This window comes from Lynx canadensis, chromosome E1, assembly GCF_007474595.2.
Source record: "Lynx canadensis isolate LIC74 chromosome E1, mLynCan4.pri.v2, whole genome shotgun sequence".
Taxonomy (NCBI): Eukaryota; Metazoa; Chordata; class Mammalia; order Carnivora; family Felidae; genus Lynx; species Lynx canadensis.
This window is the reverse complement of record NC_044316.2, coordinates 37,574,005-37,601,950: the sequence shown is the minus strand read 5'-3', so window position 1 is coordinate 37,601,950 and position 27,946 is coordinate 37,574,005. Positions and strand designations below refer to the sequence as shown.

The following is a 27,946-nucleotide window of genomic DNA, read 5'->3' as shown; positions in this document are numbered from 1 at the left end:
GGGTGGACGCGCGACCCATTCATAAAACCCAGGGCTCTCGGCTTGCTTCTCATTGGCCCCGGGGGGAAGGGGCGTGACCCGCGGGTGGAGCGCGCTCCAGGCCCCTGGGAGTGGGAAGATCCACGCTTGGGTGGAGCGAGGGGGCGTTCCTTAGTTTTCCCGGCAGGACTGCCTTTTCCCCTCGCCGTGTTCCTCCTCTCTCCCCTGGGGTGGGATGGTACGTCCCACCCTCCTCGCATTCCCGCCCCCTCCTCCCCTCCGGAGCTGTGGCGCTGCCGCCATCTTGGCACGTCAGGTTGAGGGAAAGAGCCAAACCCTGGCTTCAGGGGGCCCGGACAGGAGGGACCCTCCGGCGGTAGACAGCGAGCCCTACCCCCAGCCCTCCTCCCGTTTTTGCTCCGGCGCGGGGCTCTGAGGCGTCCCAAGGCCGGCCGGTTCCTGTCAGGCCCGGGGAGGAGGGGCGGGCGGGGCGGCCTCTGCCTCCCCGGGACGGGCGCTACCACCCGGGCGGGGAGGAGAGCGCCTGGTGACGGTGGGGCGGCGGCGGCGCCCGGGGGCGGGGTGCGGAGCGAGCCGGCCGACTCCCGGGAGCGGAGCGGGGCGGGGCGGGGCGGGCCGTGGGGGCGGGCCGTGGGGCGGACGGAACCACCGGGGCGGGGTGGGGAGGTAACGGGACGGGCGCTACCATGGCGCGGTGAGGGAGCGGGGGTGGGGATCGGTCCCGGGGAGGCCTGGGGCCGCTGGCTTGTGCGCCGTCTCGGCCGCCCCCCCTTTTGCCGCCGCCGCCGCCGCCGCCCCGGGCATGTCGTCCAACTGCACCAGCACCACGGCGGTGGCGGTGGCGCCGCTCAGCGCCAGCAAGACCAAGACCAAAAAGAAGCATTTCGTGTGCCAGAAAGTGAAGCTATTCCGGGCCAGCGAGCCGATCCTCAGCGTCCTGATGTGGGGGGTGAACCACACGGTAACCAGCTCCCCCGCGCGCGCCCCTCCGAGCGCGGCGCCGCGCGCTCCCACGCCCCCCGCAGGCCCGGCCCTCGCCCCGCGGGCCCTGCCGGTGACGCCTGCAGCCCCTCGCCAAGCCACTTGCACGCCCACCCCACCCTTGCACGCCGTCCCGGCCGGGTGTGCACTCCCCGAGCGCCACGCGAGGCCTGGTGTCTCCGACGGTGGTATGCCGTCGCCCCCTCCCTTCCCTCCAGCCCCTCTAGCTTCCTGCGTCTGGCTTGCTCGCTTCGGGCAGTCCCTGGAGCGCTGGGGGAAGGCCTGGGTGCGGCGGAATCGCTTTCATCCCTTCACCCTGTTTGTTGCATGTGTTTCCCCCCTTGTTCCTTTAACCGGCTGCCAGCTCACTGTCCAGTTGACGGAGCAAGTGGCATTGGCCTGCCTGAATATTCCTCTATTTCTGGTTATTTGGTTGGTGTGGCTGCTTAAAGTTTCCCACCCTCCAGATCTCCCTACCCCTGACTGTGGAAATCCTTCCTGGGTTTCCTTTTTTTCTTCTTGAACAAGATGTATCAACTGGAGAAGCACAGGCTTCCTTGAACCACAGACACTTTACCAGGGTCTTCCTTGGTTAGGGAGAAGAGAGAATGTAACCATTTGAGAGAAGGTGAGGCCTGATTATAAGGAGGGCTATTCATAGTAGAAATAATGTGTCTTCTTGCATTCGCCTATGGTGTTCATGTCAAAGACACTGACTTCTCTTTTGATTGAGCTTTCTGTTGTATGGTCATGAAGGGTGTGATAGTGGATGGTGGTTAGGGTGAGAGGGCGGTCCCCTGGACCTTTGGGGTGCTTTGAGATTGTCCTAGGAAGTTGGAGCCCAGCATTAGTGCTTGAGCTGGAAGACTTTGTGCCCTGATTGTTTAGGGTCTTTCTTTTCTTTTCCATCCACTTGCTCCTTGCCTTCTGACCACTTGCACTGTGAGTCCCTACACCAGGAATGAGCAGAGGAAGTTAAAGGACCTGAAACACCAACTTCACCAACTGGAAGTTTGGAATGAGGAAGATGAAGCTGATGGCTTGGGTTTCCTGTGAATTTCAGTTTAGGCACCTGACTTTTCAGAGCACTTGCAATTATCCTCAAGATCAAATGATGACAAAGGGGCCTGGGGCCAGCAAGACTTTGTGCTTTGCTTTGGTAGAGGAGCCTTCGGCTGGAGATCGATGAACCTTAGTCTGAGCCAGGGTTTTAGATCTTTACATCTAGTACAGAAAAGTGCATGCATATGATGAGGTCTTTGTTGGTGTTTTGGTCTTGGACAGGTTACGGTTTTCAGTAACCTCACTCAGGCGAGGGTCCTCCTGGCCAGGGGTAGGGACTAGCATTGCCTGGAAGCTGCTCTGGGCGAGTAGTCCAGCAGACTTTGTTTCTCCTGCTTCCTGCTGCTTCAGGGGTCATCTGACAACATTGCAAGGGAAACTGGGTCATCAAAATGTGAACCTTGTGTCCCTGCCTGGAAGCCAATCCTTAATTTTGTTCTACAGCCTGCTTCTCACTAGAAAGCATCCTGTCTATATAGAGAACTGGTGGAGGTCTGAGAGTCAGGAATATTGCAGCTAACTACCTTGGGTCCTTATTTTATACACGAAGAAATGGAGGCCTCAGGTGGGGGATTAGCTCACCCATGGCCACGGCAAAAGATGCAGCTCATTGTCCGACACCATGGGCTGTGTTGGCCACTGGTGGTGCTTGAATGGCAGGTCTCACTTTCTGTGCTTCCTGTTCATTCCATCTCTCAATCGAGTGCCAGGATAGGTGGGGATTATCGTCTTGTTGGAGAACCTGAATGCACCCTCCTGTATGTGTGCTTGTGCACGCCGTTTCTCGGGAGTGTGTGTGACGTTTGGCCATGAGTCTGCCCAGATGTGGGCCTCTGAATGGCAGATGGATAGGCATCTGTGATTCTTACTTTCTTGGACTAGGGGGTCACCCTCCTTCATTGCTAACTTGAAGAAAGTTCGTTTGAGGGCTAGTTGGGAAGGCATTGACTTTAAGTAAGGCCCACGGTTCTGGGTGTAATGAGTGAGCACCTCAGGGGAAAGGCACTGGGCACCACTCCCTGGACAGGCCAAGCAGCGCAGGGCAGTTAGTTCCAAGCTTTATTGCATTCATCTTGGCCTGCCATAAGGTCTAATACTTTAGGGTCCCCATCTGGGAGATGGAGGTGTCTCTGCAGAAGAAGAGTGGTATAAAATCTTGCAGTTCTCTAGGGGGTCAGGACTGCGTTGTTCTTGGCGGATTGCTAGCCTTTCTGGGAGGTTACCTTCCTTCAGAAGCCCGCTGTTGCCACTCTTTGCAATCTGAGGTTTCAGATACCACGTTTCTTTGATTCTTTAGTCTCTCACCCACTTAGGCGTTTAGAGCATGATGGTCTATGACTGATGGTGCATGGGATGCTGTGTCTTTATCGAGAGCAAAAGTCAGTTACTCTGTCCTGAAGTGGTTGATTGACTTCTAGATGGAAAAAGACAGGTTTTTGAGCTTGGTGTTGTTACAGGAGCTCCTCTCCTGGACAAGAGATGCGGCCCATGGACTTTGTGGAGGGAGACTGGAGGAAAAGGAGAAGAGTCAGAAGACTTTGGATCTGTCAGGGAAGAACTAGTAAAGAGAGAAAACCAGGGTTTTTGTGGATGAAAAACAGTTTAGAGGCCCTTGAGTTAGGGAAGAGATTGTCTTGGAGAGGGGCGTGGAAACCAGAGATCTCCAGACCTGGGTCGATAACCTGTTGGCCATTTCAGGAATCAGGTATGTGTGAAGATTCACCCAGTTATCAGAAAGAGTGGGAGCAATCCATGGTAGCGATATTTAACCACACAGGAAACTGATAGACTCTTCTACACCATTTTACATTTCCCCCAGCAGGGTTGTGGGGTTTCCAATTTCTCCTCATCCTTGGCAACACTTGTTATTGTCTGTCTTTTTTATTATAGCCCCCCTGGTGGATTTGAAGTGTTACCTCCTTGTAATTATGATTTGTGTTTCCTTGATAACTAATGGTGTCGAGTATCTTTTCATGTGCTAATTAGCCTTTTTTATGTTTTCATTGGAGAAACATCTAAGACCCTTTGCCCGTTCTTTTAAAAACACTATTGTCCATTTTTTAATTGGGTTGCCTTTTTATTACTGAGTTGTAAGAGTTCTTTATATATTTTCGATACAAGTCCCTTATCAGATATATGATTTGCAAATATTTTCTCACATTCTTTGGATTATCTTTTCTGCTTTCTTGATGGTATCTTTTGAAGCTCAGGTTTTTAATTTTGATAAAGTCCAATTTATGTATTTTTGTTTGTTTGTTTGCTTGTACTTTTGGTGTCACATCTAAGAAGGCTTCCCCTTATCCAAGGTCAATGAAAATTTACTCCTACATTTTCTTCTAAGAAAAAGTCTGATAGTTTTAGCTCTTACATTTAGGTCTGTAATCCATTTTGCATTAATTTTTGTGTACAGTGAAAGGGACAGATTCACTCTTAAGTCTGCTCAGTTCTCCCCCCACACTTCACCCCTGTTCTGCCCATGTATTTTCTTTGCCTAATGCAGACCCAGAACCTCTTTTTACCTGCCTTTTTGTCTTGCTCTGCCACTTTTATTTTTTTTTTAATTTTTTAATTTTTTATTTATTTTTGGGACAGAGAGAGACAGAGCATGAACGGGGGAGGGGGAGAGAGAGAGAGAGAGAGAGAGAGAGAGAGAGAGAGAGAGAGAGACAGACAGAATCGGAAACAGGCTCCAGGCTCCGAGCCATCAGCCCAGAGCCTGACGCGGGGCTCGAACTCACGGACCGCGAGATCATGACCTGGCTGAAGTCGGACGCTTAACCGACTGCGCCACCCAGGCGCCCCTCTCTGTCACTTTTAAAACCTTCAGTAAATATTCCCATTCTAGTGAGGCCTTTGGATAACTTTGCCCTTTGCCAGGGCTTTCCACCTCACCGAGAAGAAAAGGAGAAGAAAACCCACGGTGTGCAGAAGGACGAATAAACGTAGGGGTGAATTTGTTGGCACGTGTGGCTCTGTTCGTGCTTTTTTCCTCTCTGGTTTGAGGTCTTGCTTGGACTTCCTTGGTCTTGGGAGTGTGTTTTTCAACACGACATGTTTTCTGATGGAGGCAGGTGACACATGATTGTCAGTGGTAGCCAGCCCATTGCTGAGCCCACCACAGAATTGCAGGACAGGTCAGGAAACCAGCACGTCCCGCCCACGCCTTCTGTGTAACAATTCCTATGAAGGTCACACAGGGAAGTAGAGGCTTCTGGAGTCAGAAGTTCACCAGATGAGAACTAGCGACTGAATTTTCATCTCCAGTAGGATCAGCCGAGGGTGAATTCTCTGCTCCTAAATTTCTCACTCAGCTTGTTTAGCCTCCTTGTTATTCATGCTGATGGCTCATGGAGTTAATCATGTGGATAATCCAAAAACCACTTACGTGATGTGAGATACAACAGATTTACCATCCTAACACGTTGTATTTAGAGTGATACTTGAATGAATATGCATTCCGCAAGTGCACTTCTGCTGAAGGGCAGAGGGGTTCGTTGGCCCAGAAATGTGCTGGATAATAAAGGAAAGGCACATCTTCCTGAAACGTTGCTTTAAGTCATGACCTTTCAGGTTTCGAAACTTTTAGTTACTCCCCTTTACCTACCAAATAAAGTTTCTTCTTCTCTCCCTGGTATTTAAGACTTTTTAAGGTCTAGTCGTAGCCTTCTCCATAGCTGACTTAATCTTCGTTCCCATTCTCCAGACCATGAGTCTTTGGCAAAGTCACAACAGCTTTGCTGTCTCTTTTCTCTTTGTCCTGGTGTTGCCATCCTTCAGTCCCCTTTTTCTAGCCATGCATCCCTCTGGCCAACATTTATTGTGCAATTACTATGTGCCAGTCATTGTGCTGGGGCATAAACATGGGTAAGGTGGTCTCTTCCTTCTAGGGGAAAAATCAAGCCTAGTGGAAAAATCAAGCATGTAAGCAAACAGTTACCCAAGTGAGTGTGATACTTAGGTTATAAAGATGCACAGAGGAATGAATAATTAATTCAGCTTGGGAAAGACAGAGTGGGTCTCACAGAGGAAGTGTCATTTAGCCAGATCTTGTATGATTCTCTTAGCTTTATCCTTTCCTCAATTCCTGCTGCCAGAGTCTGTCACCTGAACTATTGTAATGGCCCCATAAATGGTCTTACTGCTGCTTATTTTTGCCTTTTCCAGTCCTTACTTGATTTTGATTCCAGGATACCTTTCTGTTCCATTTGAACATGTGAATTCCCAGACTTAAACCCAAGAGGACTTCCCATTTCCTGCCTAGTTAAGTCCAGATTTATATAGTGGACAAGTCTAAGTTCAAATCCAGGCTCTGCCCTTTGTTATAGCTTTGGAGCTTCATTTTCCTTTTCTATAAAATAAGCAAAAACACTTGCCTTGCAGATTATTAGAATAGAGGCAAGGGATGGAAAATGCTTCCTTAGTCAAGGTAGCTATCCATAAGAAGGATCACACAGCACAGTATAGGGGCACCAGACCAACCTGGGAGCAAATCCTGACTCTGCACATCCTGTCTATGTGACCTTGAGCAAGGTACTCTGAACTTCTTTTGCAAAATCAGATTAATAGCAGTTCATGTGACCAACCAGGTATTAGAAATAATAGCACAGAGCAGAAAATATGTGATACATGTGATATCTATGTATTTGTATATACAATATATGATAATATAAAGCACCAGCCACTTTTAGGTATTTGGTAAAAAGAAGCGGCTGTTCTTTATTAATACTGATAATATGAACATGTTAGACCAGTCACCTATCTTCCTATGTTGTCTCCCTCCACTCCTTAGTGCTGCTGACCTACCCTCTCACCCTCCAGCCTTCTCACCCCCCAGCTCTGTACTTAGGCTGGGCAATAGACTTTTACAACTCTGAGGCTTGGTTTCTGACTGTTCCCACCACCTGGGATTCCCTTCCTCTTATTTATTTATTTATTTATTTATTTATTTATTTATTTTTTTGGAGAACTACCATCCTAGGCCTTTCTCACACATTCTCCACAGCTTCCTCTAGCCAGCAACTCTGACTCCCACTCCCAGGCAGCACCAGTTTCTTAATCTGTTTTGCCACCTCCCTTTATTCATAACTCCATAGCACTCATCACATTGTATTCTTTGTCGTCTGTCTTCTCAGCTAGACAGAGATCATGTCTTTTTATTTTTGTATCCCCAGCTCTGGCACAGCCCTGGCACATAGAGTAAGGCCCTCGGTACACTGAGTGGAAATTAGCTGAAGAGGAGTTTGGCAGAGTCTGAGCCAGGTCAGGAAAGGCCTTAAATGTCAGGCTAAGGAGGTTTGCCCTGCGGTTGATGAAGAGCCATGGAAGATCTTAAGTAGGGGTGTAACATGATCTTGTAGATTCTTCCAGTGTCAAGTGCCCTTGGCAATACCAGGAGAGGCATTGGGTGCCCTGTTTCAAGCCTGACGTGTGAGAGCCAGGAGTCTTTGTGACCACATTAACCTCACCCTCTGAGCCTCTCCTGTTCTTGATGTCTCTGTGCTGTGTTCGCACTTACTTGTATACTACTTGACTTTGAATTTCTCTTATGTCACGGGTTTGTCTCATCTCCCTGATTAGAGGAGAAGCCTCCTACTTCTTTTGGGTACATAGTGTGCATGTTTCCCCCGCTGTGCGCCCCCTCCTCCCTAACATGAAGTGAAGCATGTAGTAGGTATTTTAGTAAGTGCTTGTTCAATTGAAATTGAATAGAACTCTCTGGGGATGTAAAATTTAGCACAACTAAAAAAAAAAAAAAATAGTACAGCTAATCCCCAGAGTGAATCATCTACATGGGGCCCAGTGGAAATGAGAGGTGAGTCTACATAGTTCAGATGTATGGATTGTTCGCCAAAAAGTATCTCAGAAATTTCCTCCCGTTGGGTTGTGTAGTCAAGAATAGAGATGAAGGGAGAGCTGAAAACCAACCAACTGAACAACCACTCGAACTAGGCTGAACTAAAAGTTAACAGAGAATTAATGAGTGTTCCTGAATAGCTGCTGTTAGAATAATTCCCCCCGGCTTGCCGCAGCTGACCCTCACAGGCAAGGGCTTCAGTCTTTTCTAGTCCTCGCAGCATCAAGCCGTGCCCTGGCACCAAATCTGGATTTGAGACGATCCCAGAATCTATGGATAGCAAATACTAGAACATTTTGGTATAAAACCATACTCTTGGAGCCAGTGGTATGTCCTTTCTAGTGTGGAGGTGTGAACTAGAAAATCCGGAAGCTGCACATGCTCTATGAACTTCTTAACTTCTTTAGCTGTCAGAGCCGGGCAGTATATGCTGGGGCGGGGGCGAGGGGGGCAGGGGGAAGAGGTGGGCCAGCTACCATGAATTGTTTGTGTTGGCAGGAAAATGAGGAAGTAGAATGGTTTCCTCCGTAGGCACAAGCTTAACAATCGGGCTCCCTTGTGAGCAGCCCCTGGAATGGGAAGTGTGTGTGTGTGTGTGTGTGTGTGTGTGTGTGTGTGTGTGTGTGGCTGGTAAGCCATTGGCGGGCATCACAGACCTGAATGCTGGGAATTTTCAGTGTCCAGTCTGATGAGTTTCAGCAAATGTATATAGCCATGTAATTATCAACCCAAACAACATATAGAACACTTCTGTCACCCCAGAATCACACCTGTCATGTCCCTTTACAGTCAACCACCTCTAGCCCAAACCCAGGCAGACTCTTTTTGGATTTCTCTCACCGTAGATTTCTGCTCTAGAATGTCATGTAAATGGACCCATACAGGATATACTCTCGTGTGTATGCCTGTCCGTTTTTGCCAGCAGTTTATTGAGTCTCTGCCCCACTGCCAACTTCTGCCAGTACCCTGCTTACCCACCCCCCCCCCGCCCCTCCGCCACATATATATGCCTGTGCCTTCCTTCATTTCCCCAGAAGCAAATTAGGTTTTTCGCTAACTCTAGGAAAATATGGTTCCCCAGCCTGGTTACTGCATTAACTTCTATCCTCTGACATTTCTAAATAAAAAAGGTTTGGAGCATGAAAGGGGCAGCAAATTAAATGCTGTTTCCCCCATTCATGCTCCTAATGACTCTAGGTTATTCCCTCACTGCCACATGGGCCTCATTGAGATAATAGGATTTGCAAGGAAAGTCTCTGGGAGACATAAGGCTGTGTGTCCCCTCCCCCCCAGCCATTAAGGCAGACCTAAGGTTTCCTCTGTAAATCCTGAATGCATTAGTGGCCACTGGGTAGAGGGTCAAGTGTCAAATACTCTGCTGTGAAGGGAGAGGACATCTGTGGCTAATTAGACCACTAATTGGCTAAGCTGGGGACAGGGAAGGGCAGGATGAGCTCTCTCAGCTCTGCACCAATGGGAAGCCTGCTCTCCGGCAGCCTCCTGCTCCCTGAAGGGAGAAGAAAGCCCATGGGAAGGTTTGTAAGGCACCCCACCCCATCTCCCCCAGTTTAGCAGAAGGCAGGACCTGGCTTTAGGAACTGGCCCTTTTAAATTTTAATTATTTAAAATTTATTTTTAGTTTTATTTTTTATTTTTGAGAGAGAGAGCATGAACATCCATGAAGATGGAGTGGGGGGGGGGGAGGTGGGGGACAGAGGATCCAAAGCGGGCTCTGCGCTGACAGCCCAGAGCCCAGTGCAGGGCTCGAACTTCACGAACTCTGAGATCGTGACCTGAGCTGAAGTCAGACACTCACCCAGGCGCCCCTATTTTTAATTAAAAAAAAAAAAGTTTATTTATTATGAGAGAGCACAAGTGGGGGAGGGGCAGAGAGGGAGAGAGAATCCCAAGCAGGCTCCCTGCTGTCAGCTCAGAGCCTGACACGGAGCTCAATCTGAAGAACCTTGAGCCGAAATCAAGAGTTGGCTGCTTACCCAGGCACCCCAAGAACTGGCCCTTTTTTAATCAGGAGAGTGAGAGTGAGCCAGTGGCCAGATGTCTACCTCATCTTTTCACTTAGTCCTTTATTTTAGGGGCACCTGGGTGGCTGAGTCGGTTAAACATCTGATTCTTGATTTTGGCTCAGGGCATGATCTCATGGTTCATGAGTTGAAGTCCTGCATCTGGCTGTGTGCAGGCAGCAGGGAGACTCCTTGGGACTCTCTCTCCCTGTCTCTCTGTTCCTCTCTCTCTCTCTCTCAAAATAAATAAGTAAACTTAGGGGCGCCTGGTGGCTCAGTCGGTCAAGCGGCCAGCTTCGGCTCAGGTCATGATCTCGCGGTCTGTGAGTTTGAGCCCCATGTCAGGCTCTGTACTGACAGCTCGGAGCCTGGAGCCTGCTTCCGATTCTGTGTCTCCCTCTTTTTCTAGCCCTCCCCCGTTCGCACTCTGTCTCTGTCTTTCAAAAATGAATAAATGTTAAAAAAAAATTTTTTTTTAATAAATAAGTAAACTTATAAAAATAAATTTAATCCTTCACTTTGGAGATGAGTTATCCACCCACACAAACTCATCCAGCTGCTTTCGTACCATAACCTGGTTTCTTGAGTGACCTCAATTTGTATGAAGATGTTAAAGGCCACCGTACCCACATAGGTTGTGTGAGGTTTCTTCATTGATCTACTTATTACTACATTTGACAAATATTTATACAGTATCTGCCAGATGCAAATCATGGTGCCAAGCACCATGGAGCCTCTGGAGATCAGTTAGATGACCTTTGCTTACAAGGATCAGTAATAGGGTCTTGCCTCGCTTAGAGTCTAGCAAGCTTGTGAGGTTGATAAGCACTAACCACAATATGAGGGAGGCTGTGCGATGGCCCAAAGGACAGATGCAAACACTGCTTCAGGAATTCCAAAATCAGAAAGAATATTTATGGTCTAGAGAATCACAGGGAGCTTCCTGGAGGGAGGTGCCTTTTGAGCTGGACCTTATCAGGTGGGGAGAATTTCAGTAGGTAGAGATGAAGTTGGGAACTTAACTTGAAGAGAAGAGCAGAAATACAAAGACCAGGAGGGACTCCATAGACACGTTTTTGGTGAGGTGGCGGCATTCACGTTTGTAGCATATCGCGTCTCTTGCTTTGCAGATCAATGAGCTGAGCAATGTCCCCGTCCCTGTCATGCTAATGCCAGATGACTTCAAAGCATACAGCAAGATCAAGGTGGACAATCATCTCTTCAATAAGTAAGTTACCTACTGAGTGGGCTCAGGTTTTGTGGGCAGTCCTTTCCCTCAAGGCAGAGAGCTTCTGAAAACTGGCGCACGATAGTGCCAAGCCAGCGCCTGGCAGGGTGTGACAGGGACACCTGGATCTCAGAGCTGACAGACTGGCAGGGAAAATCCATTCATTATGGGCCTCTCCCCTTTGCGGTGTTCTGTCATCGCCTTTGTCTCCCTGCCTCCGGTGTCCCTCGGGGCATGTGGCCAGGCCCAGGGTGATTCATCTGGGGCCAGGTTAGGTAGCAGTGAGCTGCTCACGAGCTGTGGTGTCTAGTGTGAGGCTGACAGCAGTGGCCCTATCTTGATCTCCGTCTGAGGCAAGAAGCTGCCAGACATGTTCCTGGCCCGGAATGCAGCCAAGCTCTTCCCTCTCCAACGGGTGTGTGAAAGACAGGCCGAGCATGGGGCCCAGGGGCGCCATCCAAAGTAATTCTTCCCACTTTCGTTCACTGTGGCTTCTGGGATCGGCACTGGGGTCGGAAGCTTGTCTCAGGTTGTTGGAGCAGCCATCTCACCTGGTCCAGTGTGGGGCCGGCTCTGAGCCCTCTGGAAGCCTCACGTTTTCATCCTACTGTGGGTCACCCCGGGAACCATTTGCTGTGCACACTCCTCTCCGTTCTGCATTTGCATCCTGGCTCCACTTTCCATTGCCCCACCATCCCCGCATCTCACCAGCTGGGCTCTGTCACCCCACCATTGCCAGACTGCTAGCCTGGAGGGAAGCTTGATTTGAAAATATCCCTTAGTGGCCTCTCTGCCACAGTAAGTAATAACGACATCTTATTCTAGAAGACGTCTGTCTTCATGGCTAAGCGGCCACCTGTATAGACGGAAAACTCCTGTGTTTCTCACACCACTACCACACGTCACTTCACTGGGTTTTCCACACGTCAAGCAATTCTGTAGGACACTAGTCGGGTGCCCTGCCAATTCAATTCAGCTCTGACACTGTCCACCTGCAGTTAGCATCAGGCCCCACAGTGAAGAGCTTAGTCCCACAGAACTGCCCCCCACCTTCAGACGCCAATCGCAAATCTAGGTCGTCACCTGTGCTTCTGACCAGCCTGCTGTGGGGCCCATGTTCCCCCCACCCTCCCCCTTGGGTTCGGTTAATTTGCTGGAGGGGCTCACAGAACTCAGGAAAACAGTTTATTTACTTGATTACTAGTTTATCATCAAGGGTACAGCTCAGGAACAACCAGTTAGAAGAGACACATGGGGGAAGGTATGTGGGAAGGGGTGCGGAGGTCCCATGCCCTCTCCAGGTACACCACCCTCCCCACACCTGCATGCATGCAACACCTGCGAACTCTGGAGCCCTGTCTTCATTAAGAAGGCATGATTGAGGAAATCGACTGGTGATTGGTTCAGCCTCTAGCCCCTCTCCCCTCCCTGCCATCCAGGGAGTGGGACTGAAAGTTCCAGCCCTCTCATCCTGGTTGGTTCCCCTGGCAACCAGCACCTATCCTTTGAGGCTTTCCAAAAATCACCTTATTCACATAAGCTCAGATGTGGTTGAAAGGGGATTGTTATGAATTTAAAAAAAGACCTCGTTATTGCTCTTATGACTTAGGAGATTCCAAGGTTTTTAGCTGCTCTGTGTCCGAAACAGGAATGAAGACCAAATATATATATTTCTTATTATATCACAATATCACACCCGGTAAGGAAGAAGAGGCAGGCTCTGAGGCTCTGGCTCTGAGGCAGGAAAGGAAGTTGTTCTTTCCCAGGGGTCAGGACTCTGGAAGTGGGCATCGAACCACTGCCCATTTCAGGGTCCGTGGCCTCTGGTGAAGTTCCGGAACCTTGACATCTTGGCCTAAGGCAGAGCATCAATTTCTTCTTTTCTTTTTTTGTTCCTTTTGACCTTTCAACGACTGTTTATGTGCTAGTTATTAGCCTGCAATGCTCCTTACTAAAAGATGGGTACATGAGGCAGACCAGGCCCCTGCCCTCATGAGAAGCCACTGCTTTTTTATTTCCTCGAAGTATATCATCCTGGAGTAGTCAGAGGGATGTATTTCTCAAAGGGACTTCCCCAAGGAAGGTGGCCATTTTAACGACGGAGGATTTGGAGGAGGCATCCCTTCAAGGCGATTCTCTACCCTCCTGGGAGTCTGAGTTTTTGACCAAGGAGTGGGAAGGGTTGAGGTTGGTGCCAGCAGCCCACAGACAAGGCTTCCTGAAAAGAGAGGATTCCAGTCATTTGAGATCTCTTTAATCCGAAGCACCCTTGTCCTCTGTCCCGGGGGAAGCCCAAGGCAGGGCCTCAGGATGTGTTGGTAGCAGCGTCCCCGAGGAGAGGGTCCCTTGGTGGAGAAAGTCCGCTCCCTTTAGCAGTCAGACTGCTGTCTGCCTCACAACTGCTGTTCCCATGCAGCCATTGACAGGTAGCAAGTACAGCTCTCGTGCAGGAAGGGCCTGCACTCCGTCTCACTTCTTGGCAGCTAAGGTTTTTTCCCTTTAATGTCGATTTCGTCTAAAGATAACACACAGGAAAAGTACACAGATTGTAAGTACACAGCTCGACTAATTTTTACCAAGTCAACACAAGGGATGTAAAGTTTTAAAACTCTTACATGCTCAGAATCACCAGGAGTATTTGTTAAAAATGCAGTTTCCAGACTCCTCTCCAGAATTTCTGGGGCCTAGAAACCTCCATTCTAAGCGCCACAAATTGTTCCGATTCTGATGACCTGTGGACCAAACCCACAGAAGTTCTGATGTAAGGATTAGATGGGCAAGGAGAGGCTCACAAAGACATTTCTCTGCTTTGCCCTAGGGAGAACCTTCCCAGCCGTTTTAAGTTTAAGGAGTACTGCCCCATGGTGTTCCGGAATCTCCGGGAGAGGTTTGGGATTGATGATCAGGATTACCAGGTACCGGGTGTCTTTGCAAAGTCGGAGGGGTCAGGGAGTGAAGTGGGGCCAGGAAGCCACAGGACGAGGAGAGGCAAGACTGGTCCACCGTTCTTATGCTACATCTTCCTGTCCTGTCCTGCTCCCGCCCACCCGGCGGTCTTTCCCCCGGTGCTGGCAGGCTTCTGGAGGGGTGAGGGCCCTGGAAGTGGTTCTGAAACTGCCTCGAAGGTTCAGGCTGTCTCCCTGGGAGGGAGAGGCGCGGGAGGGAGAGGGCTGCGGAAGCTGCTTCATCTCAGTCTGACATTCCCAGTCTAGGCCGAAGAACCCTTCTCCTTCGTAGTTTGACTTAAAAGAGAATTGTTGCCAGCGGGAGATGAGGCCTCTTAAAGCAGATAAGACAGAGTAGAAAAGGAAGACTTCAAGGGTAGTGTAACCTTGCCAGGTATGAGTGCCACCTCCTAAACTTGTCCCCTGTCCTCTGTTGGGAGGGGGGGATTGGCGAGACTGGTGACTGCCCCCTCCAGGGGCTGATAATGCCATAGAGGCCTTTGGCCTGCTGAAAGGAATCAGTCCCAGTATCAGGGACGTTACAGTCTGACTCCTAGTGTGTGGTTTCTGTTACTGCTCCGCCTAGCACCTTCCTTGGACCTTCTCCCCCTGGCAGATAGCCTGCTGGTGATGGTGGGAGAATTTTCCACTTCACTTTGGTAGCAGTTAAGAAATACAACTGACTTTCAGTTGTCTGGGGGGGCGGGGGGGAAGAAAAAAAAGGAGTGTACAGCCTACTGAAATCGAAAATGGACGCCCGAATCTTTTTAGAGACCATAACACCTCCCGGCCTGGTCCCAGTAAGCCCTTCATAGCGTAGTTCCTGAGGAGCAGAACGCGCCTCGGTGAGTCCCCCTGCCCTCCCCCTCCGCTCTGGAGGGCCTCCTGCAAAGACGCCATCCCCGAGAGGAGGGCACGGGGATGTGGGAGGAGGAGATGCCAGGCCCGGAACGGTCAAGAATGGCTGTGTCTAGGAGGTACTGGGAGGTCCCTCCAGCCCCGTCTGTTCGGACTGAGCCCTGAGCTGAATCACGACCTGATTGGAGCTGGAGGTTTTCTGAAAACTCTTGCCACTACTGCAACCCCACGTTGCTCGGACGTCTTCCTTCCGCCGTGGCCCCTTCCCTTCCCCTCGGTATTCTAACCACATCCTCTCGGTGTCTGCATTTTTCCTCTAATAACCTTGTGGGCGAATGATTGTGCTCACAACTGACAGAGGCAGGGCGGGCGTAGTTCAGAGAGGGGACTCGAAGGATTTGGAGTCAGAAAGCGCTGCCTGCAGACAAGGCAGCAGTGGAACCTTCCTTCGCACCTGGGCTGGAGGCCTGCATGTCTGACTGGGAGAAGGACCAGGCTGGGAGGGTGAGGCCCTCAGCTGTGTAGCCTACTCAACATTTCTGGGTCGGGGACACCCTGCTTTGGGGATGCCCTTTTAATTCAGTGAGCATCTCACCATGTCACATTTCAGTCTCCCCATGACGGTGGTGCTCCCTCCTTCCCCCGGGGTCCCGTGAGGAGGCATTCAGTGAGGGGAAAGCGTCGAATTCTACGTAAGAGCTGAGGAAAGGGCTTGGAGAGGAGGCGTTTCTGTGAGCAGATCCCCACACGTGTGCTTGGGAACGGGGACATCTGGGACCTCCCTCTCTGCCTCGCCTTGCAAAGGTCTGCTTGGTGAACACATCCCTTCGGTTGACTCACGTGTCCCCCGCCACCCCCTCTAGAGGCTTCTACTGCTCTCTGATCCTAATGGGAGTAGGGCCTCAAGGAGGAGCAGTGGCACTAAGCTTTGTCTTTGTCGCCCCAGGAAACTGGGAAAATCATCTCCGTCTGCCTCGTGTTCCAGGTCAGGGAATTCAGGAGTGGACAAGTTAAATGGCTCACCCAAGGTCATGTTACCCGTGAGCGTCAGGATTCAAGCTCAGCCCCAACGTCTGAGGCAGAGATTTAGTTTACAGGGCAGTTCTAGGGGGTCAGAATGAGAGGAAGTGTCTCATAGTCAGCCCTCTTCCCACCCAGTCAGGGATTAGGAGCTGGTGGAAAGGAACAGCTCTTGTCACTGTGCAGGAGGACTTTCGGGAGAGAGGTGAACTTCCGGTGAGGCAAGGGGTGGGTAAGTCCCTGCCTGTCTTGGCGTGGCTGGCTTCAGAGCAGTCTGGCCCAAGTAAAGGTCAGAGTCTTTGTTCCCCTCCCAAGACCAGCCCGCTTTTGTCTTGGTCCGTCAGAATTCGGTGACGCGCAGCGCCCCTATCAACAGTGACAGCCAGGGCCGATGTGGCACACGTTTCCTCACCACCTACGACCGGCGCTTTGTCATCAAGACCGTGTCAAGTGAGGATGTGGCTGAGATGCACAACATCTTAAAGAAATACCACCAGGTATGGTGAGTCCCGAGTCTGGGCGGTAGAGGAAGGATGGCAAGAGGGAGAAGAGAGCCCCTGGGGAGGGACGGGTCCTCTCACAGCGGCCCACACCTCCTGAGAACCAAGCACTTGGCCCTTCCCGGTGCCATGTGTCTGTGAGCTGAAATGCCTACTGGAAAAAAGGGAAAGAGGAGACATGAAGGCGTGTTACCGATTCAGTCCCATCGAACAGCTGCTTCTTGTCAGAGTCGGGAAGTTTCACACTCGGGCACCTGCCGCGTGTCTTCTAAAAGAGGCCCTGTGGGCTCGGCAGGCTCGCTGCTTTTCCCCTTCTGACTCCCCGCTCATCAGGAACCGGTCCCGGAGAAAAGCAGGGGGCGGTGCGGCGGCCTGCTTGCGTCTTCAGAGAAAGCTGGCTTGTCTCTGGGGCCCCTGAGAAGTGGTGAAAGGGACTCCTGGTCTTTGGGGGGACAACGAAAACCCTGCCCGTGGCATGGCTAAGGCCTCCCGGTGCAGGGCCGTTCATTTTTCCCGGACAGCCGGACGGCAGCCCCGCCTCTGCACGCCCCATGCCCTCCGGCTTGCCCGTTCAGGCCGGCGGAGGAGAGGCCAGACCCGTCTGAGGTGCTGACACATCTCTGAAATGGAAGACACGTTCAGTGGCGTCCCAGTAGTGCGAAACCAGAAGGGCTCTGGAACTGCCCCAGCCTCTCCCTCTGCCATGCCCGCTGGGGGCGGGGGTGGCCGTGGCCCGCTGTATGTCCAGGAAACCCCTGTGACTTCACAGGACCCCTTTGAAACTGACCGGTCTGGGAGCTAGACTCCCTGGGAGCGTCTGAGCCTGGGGCGAGCCCCGTCCGTCCTGGCACCTTCACACGTTCCTCAGCACCCGCCTTCCTCCCTTCGCTCTAGTTCATCGTGGAGTGTCACGGCAACACCCTTTTGCCGCAGTTCCTGGGCATGTACCGCTTGACCGTGGATGGCGTGGAGACCTACATGGTGGTCACCAGGAACGTGTTCAGCCATCGGCTCACTGTGCACCGCAAGTATGACCTCAAGGTAAAGGGCTCTGTGGCCGCCCTCCCACGTGTCGGGAGAGCCGGGGCACGGTTTTGGCGTGGACGGGAGACTCGGGAGTTGATGTGCCTAATTCTTACGGGTCAAAGGCTGTTTGAGGTCCAGATGACAGTGACAAGGGGTTATTTATCGTACCATATTTATGGCACGGTCGATGTGCTTCAACTCCTGTCAGTGGGACATGCACGCCGAGGGCAGCGCTTTAGGGACAGGCTGTGCTGATACACGCACTCAGGCATGTGTCCGGGCCCCGTGGACTGACAGCACAAGCACGGTTCTGGACATGGAGAGGAACACGCTTGTGACTGTGAGCCACCGTGCTCCACTGTTCTCGAAGCTGGCTTCCTGACGTGTCCCCTCACACCTCTCTCTCCCTGCTACAGCCACGAGGGTTTCTTTCCATTCCAGTGCCCGTGCTCTCCTCCTCCAGCAGCTCGCGCGGGCTGCCTGGCCTGAGTTCCCTCCCTGCCCTTTTCTCTGCCTCCACCAGCTCCCACCTCATTGCTTCCTGCTTTCCCTTCTGGGCTCAGCTCAGATATCACTTCTTGCAGGAAGCCGGCCTTGGCCTCCACCGCTGTCCCTCCCCAGTCTGGACCCGCCCTGTGCTAGTGCTCTTGGTGTCCTCCTCCCTCGTACCACCTAGTACTGTTGTAACTAACGGATTAATCGCATAACTGCTTCTTACTGCCTGTCTCCCCTGTTGGAAGGAGAGTCCCCTAAGGGCAGCGACCGGGTCTTGGTTCGGGGCTGTTGGCCGAGCACGTGCCTAGTGTCCGATCAGGGCTCGGTCAGTGGTCCGTGACACGGGAAGTGAACAAGTTGCTGCCTCCTGGCCTCTAGGACTCTAACCAGCCTCCTTCAGTTCACCTGCTGCCTCTCCCCAAAGACTGGTGCATGTTTTCTCACTCAAAGGACTTTGCCTCAGCTGGACCTCTCCTGACGGCTCTTATCCTTTCAGGGCTCCACTGTTGCCAGAGAAGCGAGCGACAAGGAGAAGGTATGCCGGGACCTGTACTGAGCGAGTGTGGAATGGGCTGCTTGGAATCAGAAACACCTTCTGTCGGTCACCCTGTCCCTTCCTCCACCACAGCCCCCAGCCCCGTTCCCAGACGTGTGGCCTGTCGGTGCTGTGTCACCAAGCTCCCGCCCGTCCTCATCTCGGCCCCGGCCTCTCTTTCCAGCCTTTAATCTCTACCCTTGCTGGGTTGGTCATCGTCCTACAGGGCTGGCGATCTCTGTCTCATAGTCCAGCCTGAAGTGGGGAGTGGCTGCCTGAGCCCCGAGGTAGTTCCGGCTCAGCAGGAAGACGTGCTTTGGTCAGTCCTCAGTGTCTGACGTATGTCAGATATTTGCCATCCCTGCCTGCCCGAGGCCTGGGACTGTAGCCTCCTGCACTGAACCTATTGATTGGGCAGGCGACCATCTGTGCTCTAAGGACCCTTCCCTTTTCTGTACCATCACCTCTGGGGGTGAATGGTACCCAGCCTAACACACTGCTGTTGCTCTCCCAGGCCAAGGACTTGCCGACATTCAAAGACAATGACTTCCTCAATGAGGGGCAGAAGCTGCATGTGGGAGAGGAGAGTAAAAAGAACTTCCTGGAAAAACTGAAACGGGACGTGGAGGTACTTACTAACCCTCGTTTTCACCTTGGTTGAGGAGGCCCCCTCTTGTCCTCAGAGCAGGAGCCTGTTCAGCCTTAAGAAAAATTGAATTCACTACTTTCCAGGAGTGTGGACAAAAGGAAGCCTGGTGATTTGAACAGTGTGGGTGCGAATGAGTATTCCATTGCGGGGGAGACATTTGTGCCGGTAGAAGCTTTGTAACTCAAGTTGGAATGCTTTCCTTCACCTCTTCACTAATCTATTCCAGCACCTTTTTCAAACGCCCCAAAACTTTCTTTCTGGAGGTGTCCCTGTAGTGGAGAGGGTGGCAACGAGTTGCTGAGATCCACCAAGCAGGCCCTTCTTTGGCTCCCATTCTCCACTTACCCAGCAGCCTTCTGGTGGAACGGGGCTTCCTGTGGAGAAGTTCTTCCAGGGCGGGCAGGTGCTAAGTAGTGAATGCGTTACTGGACCGCTTGATAACTCAGTGTTTCCTATTTTAACAAATTGGGAGCCTGCTCATTAAAACGAAACCCTACAAACTTTTAATATGTTTACTTTTTTTTATTATTGTGGCAAAATACGCATAAGATAAAATTTGCTGTCTTAACCATTTGTGAGTATATCGTTGAGTGACATTAAGTACATTCACGCTGTTGTGCAGCCGTCATCACCATTCATCTCCAGAAGTTTTCATCTTCCCAAACCGAAACTCTGTACTCATTAAACACTAATTCCCCGTTTCTCCTTCTGCCTAGCCCCTGGCAGCTGTCACGCTGCTTTCTGTCTCTGTGAATCAGACTTTTTTTTTAATGTTTATTTATTTATTTTTTGGGGGGGGCAGGAAATGTGATTGGGGGAGGGACAAAGGGAGAGGGAGAATCTCAAGCAGGCTCCATGCTGTCAGCGCAGAGCCCAACATGGGGTGTGATCCCATGAACCACAAGGTCATGACTTGAGCCAAAATCAAGGGTCATATGCTCAACTGACTGAGCCACCCAGGCGCCCCGTGAATCGGGCTATTTTAAGTGCTTTATATGTAAATGGATTCATACAGTTTTTGTCTTTTGCATCAGGCTTATTTCACTTACCATCATGTCTTCAAGGTTCATGCATGTTATATATAACACATGTCAAAGTGGCCTTCCTTTTTAGGGCCGAATAATATTCCACTGTATGTTTATACCACATTTCGTTTACCTGTTCATCCATCAGAGGGCAATTGGTTAAGGTTCTCCAGAGAAATAGACTAGGGTGCCGACAGATAGATAGACAGACAGACAGACAGATGTTTATTGTAAGGAATCAGCTCACAGCTGTAGCTGGCACGTTAGAGACCCAGGAGAGTGGGTGGTTGAGAGTGTCGCCTGGCTGTGGCTTTCTTTTTTTTTTTTTAATTTTTTAAATTTTTAAAATTTGAGACAGAGAGAGAGAGAGAATGAGCGGGGCAGGGGCAGAGAGAGATGGAGACAGAATCTGAAGCAGGCTCCAGGCTCTGAGCTGACAGCTCAGAGCCGGATGCGGGGCTCAAACTCATCAGCTGTGAGATAGTGACCTGAGCCAAAGTCCGACACTTAACCAATAGAGCCACCCAGGCAGGCGCCCCGGCTCTGGCTTTCTTATGGGGTGTTTGTTCCCTTTTCTTTTCCTCCTCATTTTCATCCTGACTGTTAAAGGAGCTGAATTACATAGTTTTTCAAGCTTTGCCTGTGCCCCTCAATTAGAAGTACATTTTACCTCACAGCCCAACACGCACAACTGAAACACTGCCTGCCTACGTCGTGTTACATATGTTTTCTATCCTGTTCCATAGTATTTAATAATAAAAACTGCCTAGTCCCAGCCAACTAAATTGGATTTCCGGCTCCCAGTGGGTTGAGACCTGTGGCTTGAAAGCCACTGCCCCGTCACACCCACCTCTCCAGCCTCCGTGCAGTGTGGGACTCCTTTCTTCGCTGGGACTCACCACAGCGTCTCTCGGGCGGTTTCCTCTTCCCTCAGTGTTCTACGTCCTCCCGCAGCTTCTGCCTGCCTGTCTGCTCCTCCTCCGTCAGGCCGCCTGGGCTCCTCTCCCCAGAGAGGCCCCTCTCCTTGCTGCCCTGGCTCCCGCAGCTACTTCCCTTGAGGGACGGCCTCGTCCCTCGAGGGACAGCCGTCTTCCCCACTGGGCACTGAGCTCACTGAAGGCGGAGACTGATGTTTTATTCTCACCCGGGGCTCAGAATCGGAGAATGGACTTGAAGGGAGTGCCTTTTCTCCTCTTTCCAGATGCCACTGGGGTGTCCCTGTAACCTCTCCCTCCCATCTCTCCCTCCTCACCCTCCCTAGTTCCTGGCCCAGCTGAAGATCATGGACTACAGCCTGCTGGTGGGCATCCACGACGTGGACCGGGCGGAGCAGGAGGAGATGGAGGTGGAGGAGCGGGCAGAGGACGAGGAGTGCGAGAATGACGGGCTGGGTGGCAACCTGCTGTGCTCCTACGGCACGCCTCCGGACAGCCCCGGCAACCTCCTCAGCTTCCCCCGCTTCTTTGGTCCTGGGGAGTTCGACCCCTCTGTTGACGTCTATGCCATGAAAAGCCATGAAAGTAAGTGGGAGCCGCGTCTGTCTGGCCACGGGGCCAGCTGCTTACTGCCCTCCTCCCTGCCGCCTCTTCTTCCTTTCCTGCTTCCCTCCCCTGCAGGTGCCCCCAAGAAAGAGGTCTATTTCATGGCCATCATCGACATCCTCACGCCATATGATGCTAAAAAGAAAGCCGCGCACGCTGCCAAAACAGTGAAGCACGGGGTGAGTCCTCCCTGCCACGTCGAGGCCCGGGGCGGGCAGCCTTGGGCCTCCTGCTCTGAGCCGCTCCCCACCCCGCCCCCACAGGGAGCAGGCCCCCTCCCAGCCTCCCGGTTCTCCCTGCCGCCCACCCCTGTGCTCTCCCCACCAGCTGATCTGCCCAGCCCAGTGGCCCCTACTTCTCAGCTTATTGGTTCCGTTCCCAGAGCTGCTGGGCAAGTTGTGTGTCCTGTTGCCTGCAGGGAATAGCTCTGTGTACACGCCCACGCTGCTCCCCAGAGGCCCTTTTCCCCATGGTCTTGAAGTTACTGTCTCCAAACATGGACCCCGCCCAGAGATCCAGTCGCTCCACCACCTCCCCACCACCTTGCCGCTACTCAGTGGGTTTAGGCGGGGGCTTGTGAGTCAAAGGAGCAAGGCCACGGTGGTTCTGAGACGGGAACTGCTCCTCGAGGGCCTGCCCAGGCGGGGGTACAGGATTCAGTTCAAACGCTGGGCCAGAGACTTCCGGATACCCAGGCTCCTCCCGGCTGTAGGCTCTCAGGGCCAGGGAGCTCGACCTGAGTCAGCCTCTGTGTGTTACAGGCGGGGGCCGAGATCTCGACTGTGAACCCTGAGCAGTACTCCAAACGCTTCAACGAGTTCATGTCCAACATCCTGACGTAGTTACCTTCTACCTTCAGCCAGAGCCGGAGAGCCGGATGTGGGGTCGGGCCAGAAAAGGGAGAGGGTGTATTTGGACTAGATGGGAGGGTGGGGAGCGTGGGGAGCAGTGTAGGGGGAGGGGAGGGCTTCAGTGATGAGACTGCAGCCTGTGACATTGAAAGACTCTAGCTGGGGAGGAGGGGATGTGCTGTGTGAGCACGTACCCACAGGGTGTAGCCTTGATCTTTCCCCCATTTGACCCAGGTTGAAAAGGGGTTTCCTTTTTGTTCCCTTGTAACCTTTTTAACAATACGTTGGGGCTAGAGATGACTTTGTGGGTTTATGTGGGTTTTGTTTCTGAAATCTCATTGCTCCAGGTTTGCTATTTATAATGATGTGTGTCATCACCCCATCACCCTCCCCATCCCTGCCCTGCTCTCGGTTCCCTTCAGTGAAAGAGGCACCCCCATGGACCCGGCCAAGGGGCCTCTCAGGGCCAAGTGCTCTGATGGCAGAGGAGAGGTCAGACACTTCAGTCCTGCTGCATTTGATCTTGTCTGGATTAACTTTTTCATTTTATGGAGTATCGTGCACAAACCTCCTCCACCTTTTCACCTTGGATCCAAGTGAAATGTTACCTGATTCCGCCATCTAAATGCTGTCCTCCAAATCAACAGCAGGCATCTTGGATCAGAATCAGAGATCTCACAGGGGCGTGAGTTCATCCTCATGGGATGGTGAGGGGTGGGGGTAGCGGCTGGGCTCTTGGACAGCTGGTTCTCACAGAACCCTGCGATCATCACCCACGCCTCTGAGCTCCTTTGGCTGCTGGAGTTCAGATGTCCTCTGTCTAAAGCCTGCCTCCCGTTGGTCAAGAGGAACTAGAAAGCATCTTTAGGTACAGCAGGAGCCTTCATGCTTCGATGGTTATTTCCCCTTGGGAAACCCCCAGAACCTGATGAGTATCCAGTGAGGCCTTGTGCCCTCCATCCATTGACTTCCTCCTGACCTTCTCCCACGCACCCTCCCTTGTAGTTGAGCTTTTAGCTGGGGGAGACCTCCACGTGCCTGGGATGCTCCTTGCAGAGAGGCCTCCTCAAGCCCCAGGGCCACCATGTAGATAATCTGATGCCCTGTGCCTGTGGTCTGTCCCCCTGGACAGTTTTGGCCATCAGGGAGTGCCGCCCCCCACCGTGGAGTGTGGCACCCAAGCCTGAGCTTGCCGCGGAGTCACCTGAAGATGTGACCCAGGAAATCCAATGTGGAGGCCTGAAACGGGATTCGACCTGGCCCAGCTTTGGGGCTGTTTTCCTTGATGCCCCCGTCTTAACTTTGAGCAGATCTGCCACCCCAGGGGTGCTTCGGGAGTGGCTTCCTGCAGGGTCCCCATCCACCTGCTGAGCTACCCAGGCCTCAGAACTGAGCCGGGTGTCATTCTGTGATGCCATCAGAGCAGTCTGGTCTGGCTCAGAGAGAACAGCCCTGTGTTGGGGGAGGTACATTCCTGCGCCTTCTCACCCCCTCACCCGGAACTGGGGATTTGGGATGATCTATGGTAAAACTTTTGTAGATAACCCCACAGGTGCGATGAAAGTTTATGGAAACATTTCAAATGGATGGATTGGTTTCCTGCGGCTCCCTCCAAACCTGGCCAAGTTCAGCTTCTGGAGCAGGAACCACCGCCTCCGTGCCCTACCTGCAGCGTTTAGGTGAGGGGGGAATGGAGGCAGCATTCTTGGACTCCAGTGAGGCTGCTGGAACTGTTCTGGAAGAGGCAAATAGGTCAGACAACCGCCCCCCGGCCCAGGAAGGGGCCGTAGGCAGCTCTGAATGATCAGCAGCAGCAAGGCCATGAAGTGACTTGGGGAAGAACTTGGAACCAAGTGGCTCACGGAGAAAACAGATCTGACTTAGGACAGGATTACGTAGGAACGATGTTTGGACTTGATTTCCCCACCTCCTAATCAAGAATGGAAATTTGGATCTGTCCCTCGGGAGGCCCGCATCTTCCGAGCTTGGCGGGCTGTCCTCCAGCAGAGGCCACAGCCTTGGGCTCCCACCGGCTTCCTGCGTTTGGTCTGCTGATTATGTTGCCATCATGTGTGTGAAAAGTGTAACACAATCCATCGGTTAAAAATGAGCTACCAGGTATCTAACTTCTTTAACATTGAGTTTTGTGTTTTTTGTGGGGTTTTTGGGTTTTTTTTTTTTTTTTTTTGTATATTGTTTACATTTTGAGAGTAGCATTCTGTTTCAAATGCTTTTTTTTTTTTTGACAGTATTGTTGTTTGGGTCAAAACATTTGAGCTGTGGTCGGGTGGACTTTAGATTTTTTTAAAAGGTCATTCTCTGTGCTATCTTCAAAACCTTGGGTTTGGCCCTCTAATTCCTTTGGCATTCAAATGTTTAAAAGCTATTTATCTTGGTTTACGCCAGTTTTTTTTTTCTCTTCTTTCTGTAATGATGCCGATGTGTTTGGTTTGTGGTCTGAATGTGGAGAAAGTGAACTGATGGCCAAGCCTTTGTCTGCCCCCACTCCTTTCTCAGAGCCCCACCTTCCCGCTCTCCCTACAGAAGGCATCCAAGAGCAAAGGACTACCCTCAGCCTTCCTCTCTGGAGCCCTGAAGAAAAGCTCAGCTGTCCCACGGCACCCTAGAATAATTTGGGGGTCTCCTAAGAACCAGGTGTAAGGATAGGACGTGACGGACTGGGTGAAGCCCGGGATGGGGGTCAGGGCAGGATTCCTCTCCATTCCCCCCACCTTGACCACCTAGCCAGTCGCAGCTTCACCCGTCCTGAGAGTCTGGGGCTGAGAAACCCAGGCTGGTCCTCTGAAGACTCCGCGTAGACCACTAGATGAAGGCCTCTGGCCCTTGTTCCTATTAGTGAACCACTGAGTCTTTGTCTCCCCCCCCCCCCCCCCCCCCCCCGCCCAGTGCAAGCTCCTTCCCTGTGCCCTGCGGTTTGGGGGTACAGGGCGGGCTGGGAAGCCAGCAGTTCCGGGAGCAGACTGAAGCAGCGCTCCATCTCTCCTTATCTAGCTCAGGGGTTACTGGTCTGTGGCGGGTGCCACGAGTCGCCCCTGTGGCTGTTCTCAGTGGCACCTTCTAAGTTCCCACCACAGGCAGCTCTCCCTCCCCTCTCCCTACTCCTACTGTTTCTCTTGCCTGTGCTTTAGGCCTCAAACAGGTCCCCTGGTAGCGCTCAAGGCTTGGGACTAGACTCCTGCCCTAGTTGACTTTCCCTCTTCAGTCTGCCAGGGTCTGCCCTGGGGAGGTGGACCAAAGACACAGGACTTCTCTCAGTAGCCAATCTCCACCCCCCCAATTGTCTTACCAATTCAAGTTGGGAGGGAAAAAAACTTCAGCACTCCCTAGCGTCTGAGCTACTCGAGTGTTAGGGGCCAGAAGGGACAGTGTGTTTAAATGGCCCTTACAGCTCTGGCCTTATATGGCTCCCCCGAGTCTAGGGACCTCACTTCTTTCTGGCAGAAATGGGGGGGGCGGGGGTCCAGCCTGAGCACAGAAATCAAAGGGAAAACACATCCAAACTGCCCCCAAACCTACCAGCCACGTGCAGGGGCAGTGACTGCCTAGCTTTCCTCTGAGATGTGCCGCGTACGAAGAGTGCCTCCAGAGGGAAGGGGAGACTCAGCTGTCCCCAGCGAGTTGTGCCGAGATCCTTCAGAGGCTGGGGAGGAAACTTCCAGAGGAGTTCCTTCCCCCTCGCTCAGAGCTATTTTGTGAGTTGTGAACCAACAAACAGCCTTTAGGGGGAGGCCGGTGCCGCTCAGCACACCTCAACATCAGGTCAAATCATTGTAATCAAAAAATGTGAATGAAGCTGAGATTCAGCTTTTGGGGGAGCAGGATAAATACGACCCCTTCACGTGTGTGTCACTTCTCGGTTCTCACCGCACTCTCCATTTTTTAAATAGGAATTTTCAACCCCTTGTGCTTGTCTAATGTCTGCTCGGAACAGTTCGAGACACTGTTACTGTTTAAAAATGCATGCATGTGAAGATGAATCTCCAACCCAAGGAACAAATAAAACTCAAAAAACTTTGTGTACACATCTGTCATGTGTCAGTCCTTTGGAAACGAGCCTTTATTTTTCTCAGAATTAAAAGGTTTTGGCCCCAGTTTCAAAGGCTGCTTGGGTGAAATCAGTGTCTGGCTTGAGTTTGGAGAAAGAGTATATACAGGCCGTGACTTTGGCCGCCTGCTTTCAGATGTGGCTAACAGAGCAGCGGTTGAGAGCACAGGCACCAGAACCGGGCAGCCGTCGTGACCTGACTGCGCACATTGAGAAATGGACAAACCACCCGCTTCTCGCCTCTCTAACTACGTAAAACCAGCACTGGCTAAGAGCCACACACAACTTCCACCCCTGTCCCAGCTCTCCCTCGACTGGCTATGTGGCTGACTTTGAACAGGTGACCTCTGTGTACCTCACGTTCTCCATTTAGATTGAGCTTAAAAATCTAGCGATCAGGGGCGCCTGGGTGGCGCAGTCGGTTAAGCGTCCGACTTCAGCCAGGTCACGATCTCGCGGTCCGTGAGTTCGAGCCCCACGTCAGGCTCTGGGCTGATGACTCAGAGCCTGGAGCCTGCTTCCGATTCTGTGTCTCCCTCTCTCTCTCTGCCCCTCCCCCGTTCATGCTCTGTCTCTCTCTGTCCCAAAAATAAATAAACGTTGAAAAAAAAAAAAATTAAAAAAAAAAAAAAAAAAAATCTAGCGATCCTCCCGGTGTGGTTCTGGGCGAGCAGGATCAGCAGCACCTGGGAATCAGAAATCCCGGGTCCCTCTGCAGATCTGAATCAGAAACAGTTGTTTTTGTTTTTTTTTTAATTTAATTTAATTCTATTTAAATCCAAACATGAGGTGTAATAATGGTTTCAGGTGAATCAGAGTTTTAACAGGTCCTCCAGGAGACTCTGATGGAGGCTCAAGTTTGGGAGCCGCCACCACAGGTTGGAAGCTGGAATAATTTGGGGAACTTTTTGGAAAGACAGGCACCCAGGCCTTTAAAAGCCAGTTAAATCAGAATCTTGAAGGATGGTATCAAAGTATCTTTGTGGCTAATGTGCACCCAAGGTTAAAAGACACCTGGGTGGCTCAGTCGGTTAAGCGTCCGACTTCGGCTCAGGTCATGATCTCCTAGTTCGTGGGTTCGAGCCCCATGTCGGGCTCTTTGTGGACATCTCGGAGCCTGGAGCCTGCTTCGGATTCTGTCTCCCTCTCTCTTTCCCTTTCCCCTGCTTGTATTCTCGCTCTCTCTTCCAAAAATAAGCAAACATTTTAATAAAAAACAACAAAACACTGATCCATAAGCCTATTACTTGTAGTTACTTAGCCAAATTTCTACCTGAAACTATGAAAGA

At 51.7% G+C, this 27,946-nt stretch overlaps 1 protein-coding gene across 2 annotated transcripts; it reads left to right on the top strand.

The window, feature by feature from the left end:
* Positions 1-709: 709 nt before the first annotated feature.
* Positions 710-26,636, top strand: PIP4K2B (phosphatidylinositol-5-phosphate 4-kinase type 2 beta). 2 transcript variants are annotated; one of them, XM_030294764.1, is made up of 10 exons: positions 710-961; positions 11,049-11,146; positions 13,965-14,061; positions 16,314-16,466; positions 17,364-17,510; positions 18,487-18,525; positions 19,040-19,153; positions 21,461-21,719; positions 21,816-21,919; positions 22,502-26,636. In XM_030294764.1, exons 1-10 carry the CDS (start codon positions 803-805, stop codon positions 22,580-22,582), a joined length of 1,251 nt encoding a protein of 416 aa, XP_030150624.1. In that variant the 5' UTR covers positions 710-802; the 3' UTR covers positions 22,583-26,636. The 2 variants fall into 2 exon arrangements, with proteins under 2 accessions (XP_030150624.1, XP_030150625.1); XM_030294765.2 differs by lacking the exon at positions 710-961 and adding an exon at positions 3,426-3,748.
* Positions 26,637-27,946: the final 1,310 nt, after the last annotated feature.

Bases quoted from the DNA above. Each gene is read 5' to 3' on its own strand.
- PIP4K2B (XM_030294764.1), top strand. From the start codon at position 803: ATGTCGTCCAACTGCACCAGCACCACGGCGGTGGCGGTGGCGCCGCTC. The intron at 18,526-19,039 runs GTATGCCGGGAC...TTGCTCTCCCAG, and splicing joins AAGCGAGCGACAAGGAGAAG to GCCAAGGACTTGCCGACATT. The intron at 21,720-21,815 runs GTAAGTGGGAGC...CCTCCCCTGCAG, and splicing joins TGCCATGAAAAGCCATGAAA to GTGCCCCCAAGAAAGAGGTC.